The sequence below is a fragment of the Centruroides sculpturatus genome, unplaced genomic scaffold, assembly GCF_000671375.1.
Source record: "Centruroides sculpturatus isolate CEXI.00-Female unplaced genomic scaffold, Cexi_2.0 scaffold80, whole genome shotgun sequence".
Classification (NCBI taxonomy): Eukaryota; Metazoa; Arthropoda; class Arachnida; order Scorpiones; family Buthidae; genus Centruroides; species Centruroides sculpturatus.
The window spans coordinates 882,505-908,529 of record NW_019384552.1 but is presented as its reverse complement, the minus strand read 5'-3'; the positions used below and the strand labels follow the sequence as shown (position 1 = coordinate 908,529).

The following is a 26,025-nucleotide window of genomic DNA, read 5'->3' as shown; positions in this document are numbered from 1 at the left end:
TTTCTTTTCTTTGGATAGTGGCTATGCACCCTATCTGGGAAAAAGTCCCTTGGAAAGATTGGCAGCAGAGATCATGCTCTGGATTTGGCAATGAGTATTTCTATCTTTCCTCTCATGGCCTTAAACCATATGTGAGCACCCTTGTGAGCGTGGTGTTAGGGGACTGCTGAACCTACCCACTGTAACTTTCATCCTGTCCTTTTGCATGTTACCCTATCCTTCTCTCTTAGAAGAGAGAAGGATAGTGTTTTAAAGGCTCTCTGTGGCACTACAGACTTTGACTATCTGCTTTAAATCATCTGTATCTAACTAAGTTTGCAAAATTTTGCTTTCTTACACTAAATAGTTTTTGAAATCTAGACAGAAAAAATTCTACTTTTCTTTGTTTTGTTGTTAGATATATCTAAACAAGGTATTGCCTGATTTAATAACACACATAAGAACTGTTGATTTTGAAAGTGGGGCAAGTCCATTTTGTGAAAAGATAGTTAATGCTAATTCTTATTACAAACTAGAAGATAAGCCAGGTGTTACTTGGGCAAAAAGTAACGATAGCAAAGATCAAGATTATTACATTACAGCCAATCTTACCCATTTTCACAGAATGCAAGAATTAGGTTCCCGTTTCCAGACTAATCAGAAAATTTTTAGATGGGTCTAATATTATGTTCAATTTCCCATAAAAATGCAAAAAACCACATCTGCGCCTGTAAATCTTGCACATTGCTTTCTCTTAACACTTCCATTGTTGAAGCCTTAATCCTGTCCCTTTCCCCGCCAGGGGGGGAGATTTTGAAAAATCCCTTCTCAGTGTGCGTTCTTGTGACGTACCCTAACTGTGTACCAAACTTCAAGTTTCAACACCTAACCGTGCTGAAATGCTCGTATACACGCACGCCACCTATCATAGGATAAATGTACTATGCCAGAAACCTTCACAGGAGTGTCTTAAACAACTTCCCAAAGTTTCATGGCAATCAGATAAACGGTCTAGTAATGCATGAAGGACAGACAGATATACATTCATTTTTATATACATAGATTAACATAAAATTTGTGTTTTTAATCAATTCACAATAAATATCTTTTAATATCAGTATAAATTTGTTACTAGTAAATTATATCGTAAACAATATTTACAGTGAGTTGATTTTTAAAGCGAGGCAAGTCCACTGTAAAGAAAAATATGAAGATATGATGGATTTATTACCCTATGTACCACCCATTTATCACGAATACTTTAAAAATCTGCATCATCTAAACTAAAAAATATAATTATATGCATGCAACTTATTATTAAATCTTTTTAAATTATTTTTTCCACTTTTTCATATAAAATTAAATTTATTTTTTGTTTCATTGCAGCTTTTTGAAAAAAGTATGAATAAATAAAAAGTTGAAATAGAATAAATAAGTAAATAAATAAAATATTCAATTTTTTTTGTTGTTATAACTATATTCCATTTAAAGAAAAGCAACGTTTTCAACAAATCATTGCTTTTGAAAGTGAGGTAGGTCCATTGGCGCAACCAAAACCACAATTTTTTTTCACCTAATGTGGATAACCATTATTGCATATTAAATTTATACATAATAAAACCAAAAAAATATAAAACAAGTCTATTAGGGTGCGACTATGCAGACGCAAATTTAGAGTGAGCGAGAGGTTGCGAGCGATTTAGTTTTTGCAAAGGAAAACCATGCACAAACGAGAAGCGAAAAATAACGCTGGCGAGAGCGAATTTCTGGTTCTTGCACATATCTGACAGGTTTTGATATTTATCGCGTCTCGTCTCTTCTCGCCACATATTCTCGCTCACTCGGAAAATTCGTTTGCTCGCATCTGCATAGTCGCACCCTTACTGTTTTTGAATATTTTTAAACCCATTATTAAATTATAACACTTTAATTTATTTTCAATTGCAATAGGAATTACTGAAAAATTTCATACANAATTCCGAAGGTGGTCCGCCCGCTGTCTGTTCTTCCGTGATCTCGAGAAAGGAGCTAGATAGACGAAAATCGAGATCAAATGTGGAAAACTTAGGGACAGGAGGTTCTTATTAACTGTTTAACTAATTCGGATACAAAACGGAAGTCACATTACTTCGATTCAAAATTTTTCCCTAAACGGAGTTAGATAACCAGCACGACTCTATTCCTAACAGTAACAATGTGATGTTCAGGGGAAAGACACCACTAAAAAATTGAGAACATTGTGACAAAAATTGCAGCCCGGTGTTGTGACGTCAAAATAAATGATCGCTGGTTAGAATTAGTTTGGTTTATTTAGTTATAGCAACGCGACACGCGATAGAACTTTTATGAGAAGCTGGACCCTATTTAGTTTTTACGAACGGGAAGAAAACCTGAAAAAGTCCACGTGGCCAGCCCGTCGGGCATGCCCGAATCCGCGACTAAGTACAGGTGTTCGGTGGTTTTATCCACTTTGCTACTGGAAGGCGTGTATTAAAATGAAGAAAGTACCGTTCAGTAGAAAAAAACCGAGTCGTTAGAAGTGGAAAATTAAATACTTTTAGACTTTTCACGGGTTAACACTTTCGATTTCATGAAGGCAAGTGCTATATGCTACCTGTCTCAGTAATGATATAGAGCAGGGGTGTCCAACCCGCGGCCCGCGGGCCGCTTGCGGCCCAAGGCAAGTTCCAATGCGGCCCAATAAACGTGTAAACAAAACCGACAAATGTTTTAATTNAGACGAAAATCGAGATCAAATGTGGAAAACTTAGGGACAGGAGGTTCTTATTAACTATATAAGTAATTCGGATACAAAACGGAAGTCACATTACTTCGATCCAAAATTTTTCCCTAAACGGAATTAGATAACCAGCACGACTCTATTCCTAACAGTAACAATGTGATGTTCAGGTGCAAGACACCACTAAAAAAATTCAGAACATTGTGACAAAAATTGCAGCCCGGTGTTGTGACGTCAAAATAAATGATCGTTGGTTAGAATTAGTTTGATGTATTTAGTTACAGCAACGCGACACGTGATAGAACTTTTATGGGAAGCTGGACCCTATTTAGTTTTTACTAACGGAGAGAAACCCGAAAAAGTCCACGTGGCCAGCCCGATGGGCATGCCCGAATCCGCTACTAAGTACCGGTATTCGGTGGTTTCATCCACTTGGCTACTGGAGGGCGCGTATTAAAATTAAGAAAGTACCGTTCAGTAGAAAAAAAACCGAGTCGTTAGAAGTGGAAAATTAAATACTTATAGACTTTTCACGGGTTAACACTTTCGATTCCATGCAGGCAAGTGCTATATGCTACCTGTCTCAGTAATGATATAGAGCAGGGGTGTCCAACCCGCGGCCCGCGGGCCGCATGCGGCCCAAGGCAAGTTCCAATGCGGCCCAATAAACGTGTAAACAAAACCGACAAATGTTTTAATTTTTTTATTATTTATTTATTTCAACGGTATAAACTCAAGAAAGAAGTTTTACAAAGCCGTTAACCTTTATTCATATTTTAGTTTTGAGTGGAAAGAAAATATTTTCAAATACTTGGAGATGTGTGAATGCGGAAGGATTACTAAATAAAGCTGGAGTTATGACTCAATGGATTATAGACCCAAATTTGGGAAAAGGAGGGAAAGATGAGAAAGGACAAAAGATGTAGTAGTGAGAAACGTTAAATAGAACTTCTGTTAATCAAATATGAACCCGTAATTTTTCAACCTTTTTCACTTCTTTATCTTTTGTTCTTTGCCTCTTTTTCCACGCACTTGGGTCTATAATCCTTTGATTCACAACTCCAGCTGTATTTAGTATTTCTTCGAACGTTGCAAGATTTGGCTACATTGCGCCAAATGTGGCTACTTTTTTTTGCTTGACGTAAAAAGGATCATTTGGCGCTTTGGCTACTTTTTCGGCTACATATTATTTATAATTATATTAATTGAATAAAAATGCACTTTAAAATGGCGTTTCTTCGCTTTTTATCAATTAGAGACCCAAATAAAACAAATATTTGTGTTTTTCAAATAAATTTTCTTTAGTCTCTTTTATAATAAATGAATTTATCTATTTCTAAATAAAAATTGAAAGTGTCTGTAGAAGTAATTTTTTAAAATATCCTTTTTTTCTTTTTTAATCCTTATTATTATAATCTAGATATGTTAATTTTTAAATATACTTGTATATTGGGCCATAAGTATTATTATATATACTTGTGGCCCAAAACTCCTTGACTTCTTCCAATGCGGCCCAGAGAAACAAAAAGGTTGGACACCCCTGTTTTAGATATACAGTACCAGTATCGGATTATAGCATCAAAAATACGGACATATTAGTTAACAGGTTATTAAAGAAAAAGGTACACCCATCTTATCAAATGATGACTTTATATATTAAATTAATGTATCTTTCAATTAAATATAATATGATTAAGGAAGCATTAAACAGATATGAAGTTCCTAAATATATAAAACTTATAATCAAATTTACTTTTATAAATAATTTTTTTTAGTGTTCTAAGTACATTTTATAGACAAACATAGAATATCGATGGGATCAGTTTTAAAACATAAAGTAGCAGAAATGTATGTATGTCTCGGTTTTATAGTAAAATTGCCAATTTTTATATATGTGCAATTTTTTTGTCCGATATGTTGATCATATTTTCTTGGTTTACGATACAATTATAATTTAAGCAGAAAAAATAAGTAAAAATATTAATTTCGTAAGTATTAAAAGTCATATAATGTTAAAAAATGTATTACTTACAATTAATATTTGTCCACTAACAATTAAGAAAATATGTTTATAATGCAAATAAAGGAACTTTTATTATGGACTACGTTAAAAAAGATATAGAATAAGAAATAAAACAAACATTTAATAAATATTTATTAAATGGATATCCTAAGAATCGGTTTAAAAAAATGGTATGATTACTTTGTTCTAGATAGATTTACAGTTAAAATGAAATGACAGTCTTTTCAATATTTCCATTCTCCATATATAAAAGGTTTATTTGAAAAAATATATGAGTGGATTTCATAAATTTTCCATAGGATGTGGTTTCTTCTCAAAAGAAAAGAGTATCGAGATTACTTCATAAAAAATAAAAGAAGTAAAAAACCTCAAGACAGCTGGGGAAGTTTACAAGATATTTTGTACTTATGAATATGAAACTAAATATTATATAGGAGAAACAATGAGTTTACTTGAAAAAAGAGTAAAAGAACATCAAGCCGCTATNTATAGCATAATTTATTCAGAGAATTAACTTTTACAGTTTGTAATAATACTTTTGTATGATAGAAATTATCTTAACAATTTTTTAAATTACTTTGATACTTTAAATGTTTTTTACATTATTTAAATCATTAAAAGCCCGGAAAGGGATACGTTTCGGACACGCGGTATTTTATCCGAGCCTCTCCAATAAAAAACGAAAATTTGTAATTCTTACGGACGATCTCGCGTACAGTACAGTACATTATATTTGGAGTGCTATAAATCGTTAAAGTATAATACACGCCGTTAGAAAATCAATATAATATCGCGAGTGAACAGAAAAATACGGACATTTTTCTTTTAAAAACAAATTTAAATATGAGACGGGCCGTGTTTTCAGACGTGGCTTTATATATCGTGAATTATCATTAAAGTACGAAAACAATGCCCAAAGGCGGCAATATTTTATAGTGGGTGCCTCACGCCGTCCCATACATCAATAATATCGACGCGAGTTATCCTATCGGGCCACCTACTATATATTATAAAAATCATCCGGTGTAATCCAGTTTGCCCGTATAACAAAGTACGCGGCTGGATTTTGGAAAAAATCGGGAATATATTTTATTAGTAATTACTACGTTTGTGTATTGTATATAAAATATCCGGAAATTTGACGCTAGGAAAAAAGGCGTCTCTTATTATTTGTGACTAACGACGGACATTTGTCAAGCCGGACAAGAATCCAACTTACTGATAAATGTATTCTGTCAAACCATCCAAATATATTGAAGCTTTATCGTTTACTGGATCCTGTTTCTTGTTACGTCTGTTTCGCCTTTGTAAAAGTAGATTTTTCTCAAGTCTAAAGAACATTTTTTTTCATTTATCAGTCAAAGCCCTGCAAAATTTAGCGCTTCCCTAGTTTATTCCATATTTATAGCGATATTTTTTATGTAAATTAAATCATATATTAATATAGGAAAATATAATTACCAAAACTAAATTGTCATTAAATTATACGGTATATAATCTAACAATTTAACTGGTTTTGATCAGTGGTAACATTAGATGATATATATTGATATAATGATACGTCGTGCCGGATTTGTATGCACGTGCATGTTTTTTAATGCTACGATTTTGAAACCTCCGTATAAACATGATTTGGGTCTAAGTGGATCGAATTAAGGCCGTCCGATAATGCGTATTTTGCAGATTTGACCGTTTCGGGGACTAAATACTGTAAGTATTTTACAAACTTTATAGCGTGTTTGTGTTATTGCCAATGCTATTTTTTTTTTCAAATGATCTAGAGTCCGTTTCTGCTATCTGTGCATTTTCTACACGAAACATTATTCTAATATATTTTTTTATTACATCGTGATTCTCAAATCCCTCATGCCACTTATCGTTATGTGTTTATATCTCTCACCTAAAAAGTGTGACAGTAATAGAGGTTAGTAAGATTCGCTGGTAGACGAAAGTATGCATGCATTTCAATCATAAATTTTAGTTTATATTACTGGCTCTTTTAACACATATAACGGTGAAAGTATCTTCTATTAGCCTATTACATGCCTACGTATAGCGATTTTAAACGCGTATAAATTTGGCCCTTAATGATACAAATATATTAAGCTTACAACTACTCAAAATCTGTTTGTTATTCATAGCCTATAGTTGTATATCAATATATTCATATTCCTCAATTAGTTATATCTTATATTAGTAGATTTTATAGTTTTATTGAAAGAAATAAGTTCTTAAGCTATTAAGAGTTAAAAATACGGTTACAAAATACTGAAAAATTAAAATACTTGGCTAAGAAAATTTCAGTAATGTAGTCTAAGTTTTAACATAAAATTTAATAATTTCTTTTAATATAAAAATTGTCAAAAATATTAAACTTACATAGCCTTTGGCCAGTTTATTCTAACGAGGTTTCTCGTTATGTTTAATTTACATTCCTGTAGTTCCGTTAATATTTTAAAGCACGAGGTTATTACACGGTCGGACACAAACTTTCTTATAATATTACGCTTAATATGTCGTTATAATTGTAATAAGTTTTCTTTTACGTCTACATTTAATAAAATGAAGGAAGAGAATAACCCTTCTTTCGTTATAACTTAGTTTGTTTCTCCGTAATGAGTACGGCTTCTTTATACTTCTTTCGGTTGATAGGTGCATAAAATAATCATCGGTGACGATAATTACCGCATTTGCGGCGATAAAAACTTTTAAGGATTATTACTAAGATATTTATTCGTAATTTATTTTAAATGGTTTTTAAATAGCCAGAGATGAAAATAAATGTCCATCCATTTAACGTTAGGAAAAATAAATTAAATACGAATACAATAGGACTAATTGGGAAGAGGGGTGTTCGTTATTGCCGAAAGTCCGTTAAATCGAACATGTTATAAAGTATATATTAATAACCAATGTTATAATGTACTGTACTTATTTACACTCATTTATTCCTTGAGCCAACCCCTTTAGCGTGTTCTATTCGCCAATACAAAAAAGGTCGTAAATTTTTCCTTTAGGACACAAGTTTTTGTCCGTTAAATCGAGAGATGGTTGTAATCGTTTTATATTAATAAATTGTTGAATAATCTATGAATAATTTTGTATTAATTCAGTTGATTTTAATGGCACTAAGATGATTATTTGCATGGTATTATTGCTAGTTTTTACTCTGTCGTCTTTCAGATTTTCCATCCGTAAAGATATCGTACGAATTATTATTTCCTAATTAGTTAAATATAAAATACGAGTGAAAAACTGACTGTCGATTGTTTAAATATCATTATATAAAATTATTTAATTATAAGCTATTATAATCTATTTATTATTAGTCTATTATTATTATTTATGAAAATTTTACATCACACAAATTGATACACATAAAAGAAATAAATAACTAATCCCGTCAAACTGTTAATTTAGTTTTTTTAAATGTTTGATTATTTCCAAGCTATAATTGTACCGATTATTAAATAATATAATTTGGTCGACATTTAGACAGTAGAACAGTAGATCGCAGTCTTACGCTAATATGAAGAATTAAAGATCGATTGTAAATTAATTAAATTAATTTTAGACGTTTTCGGAAGAACGGATCAACCGAAACGGGACCCGAACCCGGAACTTCTGCAAATCGTGCAGAAAATTCAAAAATTAAAAAGTATATCGAAATAAACAATGCCGAGTTTTTAACATTTTCTTTAAGACATTTTAAATTTTAAAACTATTTTATTTATTTAGCAATTTCTAAGTTATAGAAGATTTTAGATATTTTAAAGTATTCGATAGGACTAGTTCAATTGTATTGATTTTTGGCAAGATAAACTGAAAGGATAAAAGAAGCTTTCGACTATAGAACGGCGACAATTTATAAGTAACGCTTCGACATCTTTGAACGTTTCTACCTTTTTCGTACAAAGACACAATGTCTGGATTCACCTTTGCCAAAGTACTGTATATAGCTACGACTTTATATATCTATACGGGGCTGTATATATAAATCACGTAGGTATTCGACATTTATTGACGACTAAATAATAAGGAATAATAAATAGTCAAAGAATAACGGCGACTTTTATTGCCTTTTCTATTAACACTTTTAAATGATAAATGTTGCGTAGATTTTTTTATTTTTCTACAATTATACGTTAAAGTCTAAGCGAAGTGTAATCTATTAAAATGTAATTTCTAATGTAGTATAATAATTATAAATTATATGTTTCTATTTAATATAATATAGCCTAGGGTTTGAATACAGAAAATGCATTTCTCGAATTTCCATAATTTTTAGTTATAATTGATTGGAAAATAAGATATAGATATGAAAAGATATTTAAAAAAATTTTGTAAGATAGTATTGTTGTAAGAGTTTACCTAATCAAAACCGGCAGAGGTTAGTTTCTATAGAAGCTGGCTTTATAATAACTGCAACAAAATTAATGATAACGATAGAAGCAAGAGTACAGTATCTGTTTATATTTATAATTAAATGGTTAACGTCTACGATAAGGTAGAAAATCATTCTGTATCAATCGAAGACATTCAATTTTAATATACAATAAATGTGTGATAGTAAAATATAGGCCTATATATTAACAGGCGAGTAATTATTTAGATTAATTTATTCAAGTTTCTCAAAAATATTTCTTATAATAGTTTTTCACAGAATAATAATTTTAAATTATTTATTTGTTTTATTTTTTTTTATAAATAAATGTAAATCTCATCCGTTATATTCTCGGAGGCAATTTCTGCGTTTCCACGAAATGACGTTTAATATATTTTATAGTTTGGAAATAAACATTTTGTAGTTTCTAAAAAGAAAAAAACGTATTTGCTATTTTTTCACCCGTGTTTGAACTTTTCTCTACATAACCATCGCCTTTATCCGAAAAAATAGAACAAAATGTTTATATTCTCCCATATCCGTATTTTATTCTTTATGCTTTTGAATAACGTAGAAGAAATTTAATAATGTTTTCTCATTATTTGTTAAAATACATTTTAAATTATTTTAATTAATGTTTTTTTTCGTCATTCTTCCAAAATTTCACTTTGTTCTTAGTGCGCTTAGGGTTCTGCTACAGGCGAGTTGATGATCTTTATGGAGATACCCGGATATAAAGGATTACGTCTTTATATAAAAGCAAAAAAGTGATATAAAATAAAGTTTCCTTTGATAGGGCGGAAAGAATCTTCAATCTGTTTTATTGATTTTATTCGTATTCCCATATTTACAGCTTTCGGAGAGAGATGGCGTCTCACATTTGTGATTGTTCCTCTTCCCTCTTTGACACGGCAAAATACGGTTTCTATATCAAGTCAATGCTTAAATTTTTATCCGTTTTAAAAAGTTTTCAATCGATTCGACTAGTTTTGAGCTATCTTTCCGGTCTCTGCCGTTAAATCACGTATCTTAAGCAAAAGACTGCGTTGGGAAATTCTTCGTATTTGTGTACGGAGAAGACGGAATTTCTCAGAAGTGTAAAAACCAGAAATAAAAATAAGAAACATCTTTATCTCTTGTTAGTGTACCGAATCGTAATATTTCTATTTTTATATAATCCGTCGTCTGTTCCTCCTTCGAATTTCTATTCCAAAAATATTTATTCCATGCATTTTACAATGATATATTTTTCGATATTGCATAAAATAAACATTTATGCGAAACAAAAAGTTAAAAATAAAAACCTTTGTTTCTTTTTCTCCTAATATAGAATTAAATGAATATATTTACCATTTATTGAGCAACTGCTATGGCCAATGGGGAGTAAATGTAATAAATATTTGATTCCTCTTTCAGAGATTATCAATTCTCGTTCACTTTTCTTAAACGGGATTCGTTTGCATATTATATAAAGCCTAAGCTTCTCACGGGTTAAAAAAAAAAGGACCCGGCTATTTACTTTTTGGACGTTCCCGGTACATTAAAAAGTAAAATTTGACAAAAGTAAAGATTTTGCTCAAAGAAATTCAATGAAATGAATTATGAAGCTCAAAAATTATTAGTTAAAATTGATTAGCATTAGAGATAAAACAAAATTTAAACATTTCAGTGAGATTTGTTTATAAGACAGTTGTAATTACTTATGAAAAATTATCAATAAAAATACACAAATAAAATATTTTATTTGCCAACAATTATAGTTCTATATTGATGCTCTAGCTAAATTATATCATTTAGTTAATAATTTAAAGTATTATTTTATGTGAAATAATTAATTATAAATTTTATAAACTCCGTAATTAATATTAAGTAAAAATTACAAATTTTAATTAAAATTGTTTAAAAGATTAACGCGTCACATTCTAATAAATTATATTTTCATTCTTCAAAAAATTGTCGAATTCATGTACCTATGTAAATAATAGAATTATCTATGAATAATATCCGATTATTTCCAGCATTTTATTGCATTTTTTTTAATAATTATAAAAGCATTAAAATAAGAAGCAATGTTAGAAGAAGCTTAATAAGAAAGGGATAACTTGCTAATAACAAATTACAGTATAAGTTATTCGTTATCGTAATGAGCTTGGATAAACTTCATAATTTGATAAAAGGTTAATATCGAAGATTTACTTAAACGATCGATATTATGCAAAATGCCTGGCCTAATATAAACGAATTATTCTACTAATTTTTATTTTCTATAATAAATAAAATATTTGAGAGGAAGCTTCTATCAATATCCGCATCATTAATATCATTATATATAACCTATATATATATATTTTTTTTACTGATAAAAATTACTTTGTAATTTCACTAATTGGATAAAAATTAATTTTATGATTTGGGCTCCTAAATCTAATTTTTGATGTCTAATTTTAAAATCAAACGTTTTGTTTATTGTAGAAGAAATCAATCAAAGTCTGGTTTATTTTCTTTCAATCAAGACTTTGACAATCTCTTTAAAAGTCGGGATTTTCTTCTCGAATTAAATGACCGTAGATTTGCTGACAGAATTCGATTTTTTCTCTGATAATTTCATCGAGTTTTATTTATTGCTAGTACCTTAAATAAACATTAAAGGTAAAATTTATATTGATTAAATATTTAACATTTATTTTGAATATATTTATACAATTATTACACTGAAAATATGAAAAATATAAAAATATTTTCCTAGTACACATACACACAGACACACACACACTCACTCAACTCATACGTACTGTACAGTACAGTACAGTACTGTACTGTATATGATATTTGTATAATATCGGAACACAATTGAATTGCAAAATAACATTATAAAACAAGCGAACGAATCTTAAATTCAACTATTTGTCTAGTTTGTTTACATTTGTTCGTCCCAATAGATTTTTGTGAAAGATTATTAGTAACGAGCGACAAAGCTAATGTATGATGCAGCCATCACAGGAATACGAAGAAGAATTAGTAAGATCATAAATTTAATTTAATGACAATATTTTAAATCAAGATTGTTAAAAATTTAAGTTTTGAAATTTTGAAAAAAAAAATCGATAGTGATCCATAAAAACATATTTAAGTAAGTAACGGATTGTATAAATTAAGAAGAAAAAAGAGTTTGCATTATAAAATATGTAAATAATTACGGAAGATTATAATTTACGTAATGTATACATAAAATAATCGATATTAAAATTAGAATTATAAGATATGTAAGAATTTTATAAATACAGTATATTCTCGGTCGTTTCTTAAATAATGTCGAAGATGTAGTAATTTAGGGAAAATTACGAACGATTAAACGGTTTTATTTATATTTTAAAGTCTATAGGGAATTTTATCGATATAAAACGTAAATCAAAAATATATTTTCGGCAAATCTGCGAAATAATTTCAAAATTCCTTTATTAAAAAAAGTTTTTAAAATTATCATTATGGATAATTTAAAGATGGCGCTTGTTAAAAGTCGCCGGCCAAGTGTTTCGAGTACGAACATGTCTACGTATCTTAAATTTCACGAAATGTATCTGGATAATACGTAATTGTTTTGGTAATCCGAGCGAGAATCCAGCCCAAAGCCACTATGCTAATGGGCGCTTTATTCAACCATCAACGAAGTCGATGAAGCGAAACAATTACAATTTTCTAACACCTGCGACGACGCCATTTATATTAAGCGCAGAAAACGTCCAAATCTCAAATTAGCGCATAGAAAAAAGAATTGACGTTTGTGATAAGTAATAATTTAAAATAAAATAGTAAAAATTTTAAATTAATCGGATTAAAGGTTTCACAAAAATATAACTTATATAATCGTTTCGACTGTATTAATTTTAATTAAATTAATTAGGCAGAATTTAAAACTTTAATAACTATACACAATTGAATTTTAAAGTAATTGAAATTTACGTTGAAATACTCGAGGAGTAATTAATGTTTTATACATATTAAAAAGAAGGCTGTATTTTTTTCTTTGCCGTTCTCGACGGGCAATAGCGTGTGTATAAATGTTTAAAAAATGTCTAAAATAACCTGAACATGTAGCCGTTCGCCTGTATATATTATTTCGTGGTATTAGTAATTCTGACATTCCGTAGTACACGTATTACGAATCGGCAAATACTACGGAATGCTAGAATTACTAAGCACATTTCGTTGAAGGTAATATAATTAAGTTTCTAGAAAATATTAAAGTAACAAACGATAATATAGGAGAAACAAAAGCGCTTCTTAGCCCGTGAGGCAGTTTATAAGAGAAAATATTCTCGGTTGTAAGTATGGCAGGTAAAATGCTTAGGTTTAGGAACTTCGATTACCCGCCGTCTACAATTAAATTGCGATTTTTAATGAATGTTTTTCGCTTTGGCATGGAACGGGTGACGAGGAATGACTTTCGAATATACGTTGACTCGGCAGATTTAAGAGTGGGGACCTCACACGTCATTTCTGATATTATTTTATCGTATTAGAAGTGGACGGCTATCGAGTGGCGAATAATAATAAACTTAACTGTCTTCAAAACTTAAATTACGTGAGTAAACGCTCTTTTAAATTATTTTACCAAACTCGAATAATGTAAATATGGGAGAATTACGCAAGTGAAGAACCCCGCCCGCTTTTAACCATCTAAATTACGATAATTTATCAATTTTACTATAACTGGCGTAGAAAAGTAGAGCGTTACCAATAAAGTTTATATATATATATTATTCAATATACTTGTATAATACCATTGACAATTGATTCTAGTAATTCTCACCTTTATTCGCGGTCGAATTGTCGTCGGTCTTTCTGAATATAATATGTAGCAACGTGTCGAAAACAAGGTCGGTGCCCGTTTTGACACTTCTTACTTTGTTTACGTCCAAGAGCAATAGTGCAGTCCCCGGAGACGGCTGGATAAAACAGGATTTTTACCGATGTTCACTATTTCGATTTGGTCGGATTCTCGGGTCACAATATCAGTTTGTAAAGTGTGCAAAAAATAACAATAGAAAAACATAAAAGAGGAAAAGTAAATAGATTCGATGTACGACTAAAATACAGCAAAATCGCTGGTGGATCTTGGAATGTGATACTTCGGAGCGTGCAGTTACTCCTTTCAAAAGAGGATTGTAATTACAGTGATAATGGGAATGGACGTTCCAATTTGACTGCTATTTTCTCGTTAAAACCAGAAAATAATGATCGCTCCGAGTGTAGTGAATTGAATTGATCCGCTTCGTCGGATTCGTTCGATGAATAATTTTTATAAAATAGTGCGTCAAATTCCAAGTTAAATATCAAAGCCTGTGGAAATATCTTAGAAGATTAGAAATATTAATTTATAACCGTTAAGGTTTCAAATCACTTCGTTGACATTGTATTTGCTACTGTGACTAATTTCACTGAATAATAAATCTACATGATAATATTGTGACTTTAAACAATAATTCGTACGAGTTTTCTGTTTGAGATAGCTTCAGAATAGTAGCAATGATATTACCTATATCAAAGCACTATTATGCATTATCTATGATAACACGGAATGATTATAAAAATGGAAAACTAATTAATTAATGCTGATATTAATATCACTTATTGGACTGCAATTCGAAAAATGCTAGACCTGGCCCCGATTAACTATATACCAACTTCGGGTACAAATCGGAAGTCACGTGATTTCAATTCAAAGTTTCCCTGAATGGAGTTACATAGATGACCGGCATGACTCTGTTGCTAACAGGAAAAGTATAATGTACATGGACAAGATTACTAATTTGAGGCGGAGAGCATATATTTTAAATTTAATAAATTAAGAATATGATTAAAAATGCAGCCCGGCATTGTGACCATGTCACAATAAATAATTGCTCGTTCTAAATTGCAATTGAATATACAGTATTTGCGATCCATTCGATAACTTGTCTTATTATTTTATTCTGAAAAGGGAATGAATAAATAAAATTTTATAATTTTAAAAATTTATAAAAGCTGTAAAATTTCGTATGATATATAATTAAAAAATTTATATATATATATTTATTTATTTATATTTATATTTATGATATATATATATAATATAGGCCCTATATATTTTATATTTCATAAATATATCATAAGCATATATACATATATAATGTTTGTGTGCGCACTTGTTTTAAATATTTAGAACATATTTACAGATGCAAATTTTAATTATAATCGGAATTTTCCAATAACTAATAACGGCAAAACAGTTGAAGATGAGTTTTTTTCTTTTTGTGTAATGCAATTAAATCGTCATTAAGTTTTCCTTTACGAGATTACCTTCTATAATTAAAAATTTCCACTGTCATTTTCACCCATATAAGTTCGTCGGCGTGTCCCATAAATGTAGGCCCACCTAGTAAAATTAAGTTTGTGAAAAAACTGTTCAAAGAAATGAAGTAATTAATTGTTAACGTAATTATCACATAACAATTACATTCCAACAAATGTTTATTTTTTATAATTTAGTAAATGTTATATTTATAGTTTATATAATTTATGCAATAAATTTTTCAATTTTTTAGTGTCCCGTAAATATAGTTCTAGTAACAAAAACATGAAAAAACAGTAACAAAACATAAGAAGAATTAATGCTCAATGTAACTTACTTGAGCCAAAATCAAATTATATACACGGTTAGGCATCGATTTGATTAAAGTTTGCAGATGATTTTCTTCAATTTCCTCCCATTTAGCTACTATTGCATTCTCCAGTTTCTGTATTTTGGAGGCTGCTTACTTCTTTGTAGGTTCTCAATGGGGTTGAGATCAGAAATTGCTAGATGGTCAGTCCGAAACCTGCATCTCTAGTCCGATTGCACTCCATTACTCAAAGACTATTCATAGGTAGACTTGACACTAAGTAGGTAAATTATCCTTATTTCCTCTAAAGCAAAATTATTATTACATCTACATCCATTACGAGGGATCGAGACGTAATAATAATTTTGTTTGATAGGAAATAAGGATAATTTACCGACAATTCCAATTTAATTGTAGTGGTTTACACCTGACGGTAGTTTTTTCAGTTTATAAGAATAATACGTCCGTCGGAATTTGAAAGGTGCCGGAAAATTTTATTGGGAAAGGCGGAAAAAATTCTTCTATACTTGTACCGGGTAGAGAAGGAAGTTATTAACCGCAAAATTTCCTTCCTTTTTCTTTACGTCCGAAACTCGCCTGGATTTTAGTCACCGGCAGCCAAGGGCCCGCTTTTACGGGCCCCGGACGTGTACACACGTTTTTCTATACTTGCTCCCGTCCTACACTCCCGCTGCCCATTAGATAGCATCCTACTTACTAACCGCCGCGTTAAACCGGCTTTACGTTACATATACTATAATGCCAAAGGACCCGAAAAGTTGGTATTTGGGGGCCCAGATAGTATGGCGCTGTACCGGCCTTAATTAAATTATACAAAGGCTTCCCGTCCGGAATTTCGGTAATGACAACGGTAAAAAACGTACTTCCGATTTATGTTCTTTACATTAAAAACCAGATACACTTTACGGTTCCTTTGCCATTACCGAAATTCGGACTAGTCGGACCGCTCGGCACTTGGTTATACCATAGGAAAGTGACCGGAAGTCGGTGCTGCTTTGACCCGGCACCACCTAAACCCGTTGCGTTGGGAACCCGACGAAAAGTTAGACGAAACACAAACTGGAGGAAGTATCTGAATTTGAATAAATAGAAAACGACGGGATGGAGTTGTAATTTTCGGAAAATTGATTAAATTAAAACGAATGCTTTTGCAGATGGAAAAATAGAGGTGGGCACCGGATAACAAATGTTCGCTCGGTGAACTTAAATAAAAGCGCGGAATAGAATAGAAACGCGTTTCTTTGTGACGTTAATATGATTTGCGAACGCAAAGTTTATTTTTAGGCGACATTCTTCTTGGTGAAAAATGTAAGACGCTGGCCAGACTCGTAAATTTTTTAAGTTCTTAAAGATGAAAGAAAGAAGGAAAAAAGTGAAATATTTTAAAATTAGAACTGGAATAAAATAGATTGTAATATAGACCAGCGACTTTTCTCCTAGAAAAACTCGTAATTAAAACATTATTTTCTTAACCAATGGTCCTGTCCGATCTCGTCGTAATAATCATAACTGGTTCTTAATCAAACTCAAAAAATGACCGTTTTACCTTTTCAATTTTAAATACCCACCTCTCTTTTAAACTGGTGTCGATGAAAATCTTTTCTGTAATCTATCGAATGCCGCATCACATGCAAACGATTAATCCGGCTCTAGGCCAATTATGTGTCTGTGGTCAACGAATCGTCGTAGAAAATCTTTTCTAATCCAACTAAATGTATTTATTCACAACTTAATTCATTAAATCTATTTTCTTCCCCCTTCTCTCCTCCTCCTTTTCCTCTTCTCTTTTCTCTTTCCCTTCATTTAATATTTGGACTTATTTATTTGTTTTAATTTTCATAAATGACAGTTTATTTATTAAAATCTAGAAAATAAACAAACCTTAAGAATAATTTTGATTGTTTTAGGATTATTACCAGAGATTTGCGTTGAATTTGTCCCTACTTATTTATAACATATTTCCAGTACATTAAATAAAACTTTTTTTTTTCAATTTTTTAAAATATAAATCAGAGGCAACTGGCGATAATTCGCTACAAAATTTCTTGAGGATAAGCCAATGAAATAAAAATCTTTAAAAGGACGGAAGCGAGACCAAGCGTGTCGTCCAGGACATCGGTTATTGTAAATAGAATGAGACCGAGTGCGATGACGTTTGGCCAGACAAATTGCTAATTTTATTGCAAACTTCTGTAACCGATATTAATGCGAGACTAATTTTTATTTTAATTATTTAAAAACATTTTTCCGGCGAATAAAAATCTGTAGAAATTTTAGGTAAACTGTAAAGTGTCGCCATCTGTCAAACTATAACGTAAATAGAAATAAATTTATCAATTACGTTCTACAATTATTTGCATATTTGATACTATTTTCCCATCGATTTTCTTAAATATCCGTGTTGAAACTTTTATAATTATTATGATTTTTTAAAATAAATATTCAATAAACACATGAAAGTAATTAATGTGAAAGTAAAAAGAAAGACAATTTTAACGAGATTGTCGTGTGAATAAACAAACACGGAACTTTATTTTCCATGTACAGGTAACCCCCGTATAACATGACACTTCTATAGAACGGATTCACTCTAACACGGTTCGAGAATTGGAAACATCCCCCGTATAACCCGGTGCTTTTATAGCACGGGCTCACTCTAACACGGTTCGGGAATTGGGTAAAACCCTCGTACAACATAAAATGTAATAAAGGGTGCGTTCTTTTATACCTCCGCGTAACTCCGTGCGAGCATTCTAATTGTTTTCGTGGCTACTTTGAATGCTCTTTCAACAAATAATCCATTTAATGGTTAAATTTTACAATTGGGAGCCTTCTTTTGCCTCTAAAGGCTCATTTTAGAATTATAGATTCCTCCATCACGATACTATCGATAGTGCGGGCGCCACCATCTTTCTTTCACCGTCGTTCCTAAATGCCTACAAACAGCAGCGCACTCCTGTTGCAGAGCGACCGCTATTAACGAACGCACCCACAAACTGTTACCAGTTGATGATGATCAGGCTGAGATCATCATATAAAATGAATAGCTGGTAAAATATTTACTTAAATAATAAATGTTTTGTTCTGGCGTAGTAAACACTAGTATTGTGTTTTATTCCAAAGACACAGCAATTTTTTGGAACGTAACTCCTGTATTATACGGGAGTTACCTGTAAATATAATTATAATTTAAAATAAAAATGACGTGTAATTTTGTTAATTTGCTTGAAATCGACCGAATATAATTCTTTAAAAATGATTTATTATATAAAATTACGTTTAATTTACATAATAATGGATACTTTTACTCAGATATTTCGGTGTTTTAAAACGTAATTTTAAATTTTGTTAAAAGGATTTTATTAACAAAATGCTAAATTTTCAGCCGTTTCTTCTCTATTCGATTAACCAGAAAAACCACGATGGACAATTTAGAGGAACCGGAACCTACCATCGCTTACAGGTGAGTCTGATTTTTTTTTATCAATACGAAAGTGGCGTGATTAGAGGCATTGGACCGACCTAAACGTCGGCAATGGGCGTAATATATTGGGTAACTTCGAAAATAACACAGAAAATCGATTAATCGGGAAAACGTTATTACGTTTAACAATGTAAATTGCTTTTCGTTGTCGTAAAATTGGGGATTTAGCAATGGAAAAATTCACTCCGACCGAATGTCAAATTATTCTTTATATTTTACCACATATTCTCTATTTTTCCTTGCCTATTTCTTTATATTTATAACGAAACCACGAAAAATACGATCGACCAAGTACAGTACAAAGTATAAAACATATAATATTAAGCTTCGCTCTTTGTGTTTTCATCGCTTGGTTTTTTCCGAATTCGTTCTTTATTCGTTATATTTTACTTGTACTTTTGGCACTTTTCCATAATTAAAATTATTCTCGTCTTCGACTCCGGCCAATAGGAACTGATATAAATAAAATTTTCTCTATAAATTTTGTAACTGAAAATATGAGAAGTTTAATTATTTCCGAGTGGTATCCATTATATAATAGTAAGTTTAATAACTTATCGGGATTTCTGAATACAACTTCACACGTTGCGGGATTTCTGAATACAACTTCACACGTTGCGGGATTTCTGAATACAACTTCACACGTTGCGAGATTAGTCTGGTTTGAGAATTTCAATTTGCTTCTTTAATACAGAATTTTTACTTTTCCTGCTGTTATACAGAGGAACGTATGGCGATCCGGCAAAAAATGACTTCTACAGATTTTTACACTTTTTAGGTTTCAGACATCTTGAAACGTCGAGAAATGCAAAAAAACCCGGGGGTAATTTCTGTATGTATGGATGTCAGTGTATGGGGGACACGACTTTGTTCACCCTGTTTGAAGCTTAATAATGCCTATGCTTTTTGTCGAAAATTTCTGAAATTATGCAGGGAGGTTTGTTTATTAAGGGGATCGATGCTATTAAATTTCGGTGGTTAAAGGTCGAGGGGATGGGGAGATAAAGGGGTCGAGTGTCGTATCTCGAGTAGTCCGACTTAATGACGATTTTACTAGTTTTTAACACTTACGATTTTTTATAAAATCTATCCCTACCCTCAAAATTAAGATTTTATAATAGTTTTAGCTTTTAAATAGTTTTATAATAGCCATTTTATAATAGTTAAAAATATAAGTTTTTAAAATAAAATATGATAACAGATGGCGCCAATAAAATTTTAAATGTTGCCGAGAAAGTTCAGCAACTCGTTGCCGATTTATTAAAATATAAATTACTACGTGTTTCGAGGTAACGAGATACATTAATTTATACGTATTGTACTGTACAGTACATTTACGTATAAACTCGGATAGAGTACCAGCGGGACTATTTGGTCCAGATCAGGATACGGAGCTTTTTATATAGAAACACGATATAATTAGTTAATTTTGATAAGTAATAAGAATTGTTTCTATTCTCTTACTTAATTTACAGGGATTGATATTTATAATTTTGAGAATAATCCTACAATCGAATAATTCGAATCTTGATTTGTAATGTTGTGTAGTAAAAGATTCGTAATTTACGGGGATAAACGAGACGGATTAAAGAATGTTAATAATTTATTTGTTTAAAATAATTTGATAAAATAAATATAAATTTTAATTTTTTTTTTTGTATATTTATCAAGGAGGGAGGAGATATCTTTAAGTGTAATTATATAACTTTATACTGGAAAGAGACAATAAATTATTTATAGAGTAACTTTTTAATTATAATTTCAGTTTACAAAACGAAATAAAAAGTTAAATGATCGGAGGTGATGTTCGGCAGTCCTTCTGGGCTATCGAAAACCTCTCCTACATAAATAAGACAGTAAAAACACGGTGCTTTTTTATCTACAAACATAAACAGGCCTTTTGCATCTAGATAAATAAAATAAGAATAGGAATTAATTGGCATTTTATATGAAAATAAATTACCTTGGCAAAGAAATACTTGAACCGGAGACATTTATTTGCACGTTAAACGGGGTCCTTCGTTTGCCATATTTCACTTTTTTATTTTACCCGATATTAACATTTTATAATTAAAATGTAAATATTTGAGTATTTTCTTCACCGTCGCCCGATTTTTTAGGAAGATCAAATTGGTTTAAATATTCGTAAAATTACCGAATTAATAAATTAAATATAAATTAAATCGTAATACAGTATATTTTTATGGACGAAATATAGGCCTAAATAAGCAAAATAAGATGGAAAAATATTAATTTTTAAAGCTGGAAGAGCTCGGTTTGCCTATTTAAAGTGTTCCATTAAGAATATTTAAAACATTTACTTAATTATTAACAATTCATGAAACATTTATAATTCTTAAAAAAGTATTGAAATTTTTATATTGGATTAAAATAAAGTATCGCCGGTTATGTAGAAAATTTATTTTTTCATTTAATTTAATTTTATTATATTACTTAAAGTATTTTTGCTCGATTTAAAATTCTTAATTTATTACAATTAACAAAGATAATTTCACCTTCTTAAAGGGAGCTTATCGATTTATCTTCACCCTTTCGCATTCTGTCGCCATCTATGGAGGAAAATAGAAAATATTTTCCGCTAACTGAATAAATGTCGTCGTTGCTAAGCGACGGGATTAAATCATCCATGTTCTAGATTTTTATCTCTATTATCCTAGAAAAATAAACTATTTTAAAATTTATTATTAAAGTTTAGTTTGATGGCATTTAGAACTAAATTTAGCTACGACCAATGTTACGAATGTAGATAGGAAAATTCCAATTTTCTAAAATGAAAAAGGCTTCATTTATAGATTTTTAGATATATAAAATTAGCAAATTGACCAGACTGTTGTCATTTGTAATTTATTGGAAATTAGAGAAGAGAAGAAATGCTTGGAAAATACCCAATCACTGTTTTGCACAAATGTATCGATCCATAACAAAGATGAGAACAACACTATACGATAATTCAATTCTTTCTTAATGCAGTTTCGTTTAATGAAGTAGATGCGCCTTGTAAATTCGAATAAATTAATTCGGTTGCACCCAACTTTCTAACTAAATTAATGAAAATATTCGTGGATTTCGCAATTTGTATTTATTGTCAGAGAGATTCTCTCATTTAAATATATAAATAATTGAAGTTTGTTATACATTTTAATTGAATATATTTATTTAAATTATTTTCCTGATTCGTTACAATAAGAATTGATTATAAGGAAAGGAGGATCATTAAATTTTTTTTTTATGTTATTTATCCGGCATGTTTGCTCGATTAATAAGATTTGGAATTATGAACTTTCGATTTAGCGCCACCGTTTGTTCGTAAATCGAGTGTGGCGCTATTTAAGAGATTTTATACCTAGGATCGATTGTATTTAAAAGTTTTGATACGATAAAATAGATAAAAATTAGTGGCCGGATCTTCTTCCAAGGATAAAATCACATCCCAATGTAATATAAATTTTCAATTTTATTTATATTTTGTTTAACTGAAATAATATAAGGCAATTAATTTTAAATCTTTTGTAATTTAACTTAAAATATATCAAATAAAAAGTCTTTGATTAATTTTGATCGGTCGACATTCGATAATTTGATTATATTAATTATTTACGTGGCCAATGGTCGAGACGTGAATAAAATTGATTAAGTAATGAAGGTGTAACCTGTCAAAACTTTAGTAAAGTACTCGAACGTGAAGGAGGAGAGAAGACAATAGACTAAGTAGAGAATATTAAACTTATCGATTCGATTCAATTTTTCTGTCGATTATTATAATAGTTTATCAGAGAATCCATTTTGTTCTGCCATCTGCTTCTAATTGCCTACTCAAAATATGAGAACAAAAGACAAAAGTCTATTATGATCGAGCTGCGACAGATGGATAAAGAATAAATGCCCGATTATATTCTCTGTCGAAGATTATAGTAATGGTAATTAAGAAAGTTTTGCCATGCTTTCTAACACAATATTAATCCGATCTTCAAAGAAGCATCCGAAATGAAGTAATCGCAAAAACATTCTTTTTTCTTAAAGTAAGAATTTACTCCGCGAAAACCAAGGATTCCAATCTGGTCGTTATGACCTCGAAAGGTCAATCGATTGATCTGGAAGGGTCATTTAATTTAATATTTATGTGGAAAATCGCTGGCAAATATTCATTGGCATTTTACCAAGGCTTGGCTATTTAGTAAAGCGCTACGTCGGGGTTCGACCTTACAAATTTCGGTTAAATTAAAACATTTTCTCGACCTTATAAAATCGATAAAGACGATTGATCATATCCGAACTTTTTGAAGTAATTTATATAAAATTAAGAATTCTTATTATCGTAATAAATTGTTTTTTACGTTACTACAATTTTAAACACAAAATGTTTAATAAAAATACTATTATCGACATTTTATTTAATACAATTAATAATAAATTTATACTTTTTATGGATCAAGCGAAGGAATCGGCAAATTTAATCTAAGTTTAGAAAGGGGACGACAAGCAAAGGAGATGGCGATCCCCGCCGTAACGATTTAAATTTACCTGTTTTACAAGATTTACGATAATTGAAAAATTTAATAATCCATGTATATTAATGAATGACGCATTTTTCGTCTCAGATCGTTTTTAAGAAAGGCGCCCAGGCGATAAAGGGAGGTAGAATTAGCGATAAATTATGTTAACGGTTACAATAACTTATAAGTCGGGGCGAATTTAAGGTTAGAAAAATTGGAATTAATTAATTTATTAAGCCGAAATTGGAAATATTTTCTACGGCTCCTTTCAATTTATTTTTCTCCATTCTGTGTAAAGTATTGTCCGTCCAACTCCCGCTACGAAAATGAAAAATGATCTATTAAAAAATAGAGAAAGATTCCGATGATTTATAAAATTAATTAAATCTTTATAAGATTTATTATTAAAAATATAATAAATATAAATTCATTATAGCTTACGAATCGATTTAATCGCCGTTTAAATCATTCGACTAAAGGAATAAAATAATAATCGTGTAAATATTTTAAGTTAAATAACTTTATTTTTAATAAAAAAACAAACAAAATATATTTGGAACATAAAATGTCCAAGGACTGTCAGAGCGCATTGACGAAAACAAAATACAGTACTGTATATTTTGCCTGGCGTAAAAATAATAAAATAATTATATATTCGATTATTAAATTAAATTTTCCATTTTAAAGGATAAACATTCTCCTTTGTCGTTTATATAATTACGAGTAGGCGCGCGGCGCAATGGCGTCACTAATATAAACATGGTATTCTTTGTATTAAATTCCTTGGAAATTGCAATTTAGATTGTATTTGTTTTCGTTGCGATAATTACCGAGCTATTTAGGTATCGGTATATGCTAACAAAATAAGAATTCTTTTAAATTAAAATTTAAAAATCTGGAGAAAGGATTGTGGATCTTCCAAAATAATAATTTTGTCTCGTGGGTAATAACGTAAAAATATGTGCAAATTAGGACGAACTTTGGAATCAAAATGCGCAGTAAGTACTCGAAATCCTTCTAAGACGGAGAAAAATAATGGCGGCATTTTTGGTTTGTCGTTAAACTTGCGCGATTGGTAGAACGTAGATGGCGCGTAAGTATCGAAAAACGTAACGCGTGGCCAATCAGAATCAAAGTTTCATCTATGAAACTGATTCTGATTGGCCTCGTGTGAACATCTAAAGCGAATGTTCTAAAGTACTTAATGTTTACTTTAAAAATTCCGGCGAATTAATAATTATTCTACTTAGAACTATGACGAAACTATTTACAAATTTTTGATAAATTAAAAACATCTTTTTGAGTTGTAAATACGATAAAATCGATAAAGATTTTTGATTAGATACAAGTTTTTATACAATTTCTATAGAATTAATTAAAATAATTCACGCAGAAATTTATATAAAATTAAGTAATACACTGTAATTTATACAAAATGTATACAAAGGTAACGCCGGCAATTTGGCCTATAAATGACTGACAAACTTAAAAAATTATAACTTCTTTTTCTAGTTTGTTAAAAGTATTTAATATTTATAAAAAATATTTTGTTATATCGGAAATATATTAAAATAAAAGTAAAAGTGACTTTTGATTCAAAAAACTTTTCTTCGACGGATCAAAAGTACTTTAAGCCGATTTCTGTTTGTTGTTGTTTTTATTTGATCGAATTGATTTATAAGAAAAATATAATAAAGTAAAAAAAATGAAGCGCAGGTTTAAAGACAAACATCAGATCTCGCGCCTTCAGTCACATATTTAATATTTTCCCTAATTTATTTATACATTTTAATAAATATTTCCAACCAAACGTAGTTTCTACTTTAAATAATTATTCGATTTTTCAGTTAAATTTGAAAAATAGTTATATTAATTTACTTTCGTTGTTATCGTTTATTTTGTGGAGAAAGACCTTTACACTTTTCCTTATTTTAATTAATTAGTTAATTAAATTAAACAAAAGTGAAATGTCTTCTTATTGGTATATAGACATTAATAAATGCTGATTGTTTGTATAGAAAATTTGAAGTTTGTTGTTTTATATAGAATATTTTTCCTTATTTGATTTACCGTTTTTATGGCCTTAATACATTTCAAATTGAATAGAATTATAATAATTGATGGATATAGCGATACGGCCGTACTGTACGTAACGCAGATGTAATTTAAATTGCAAATATATTAACGTCTTATTTACAATATTTTTGCCGGAAATCTGGCAATTTTTCAAATTTTACCA

At 30.3% G+C, this 26,025-nt stretch overlaps 1 protein-coding gene across 1 annotated transcript in view; it reads left to right on the top strand.

Moving 5' to 3' along the window:
• Nucleotides 1-6,416: 6,416 nt before the first annotated feature.
• Nucleotides 6,417-26,025, top strand: part of LOC111623704 (tumor protein p53-inducible protein 11-like) — an 84,553-nt gene continuing 64,944 nt past the window's right edge. Inside the window, exons 1-2 of the mRNA XM_023366385.1 lie at nt 6,417-6,452; nt 19,174-19,251. Of these exons, the coding sequence (XP_023222153.1) occupies nt 19,211-19,251 (41 nt within the window). The 5' untranslated portion in view covers nt 6,417-6,452; nt 19,174-19,210. The remainder of the gene's footprint in view (nt 6,453-19,173; nt 19,252-26,025) is intronic.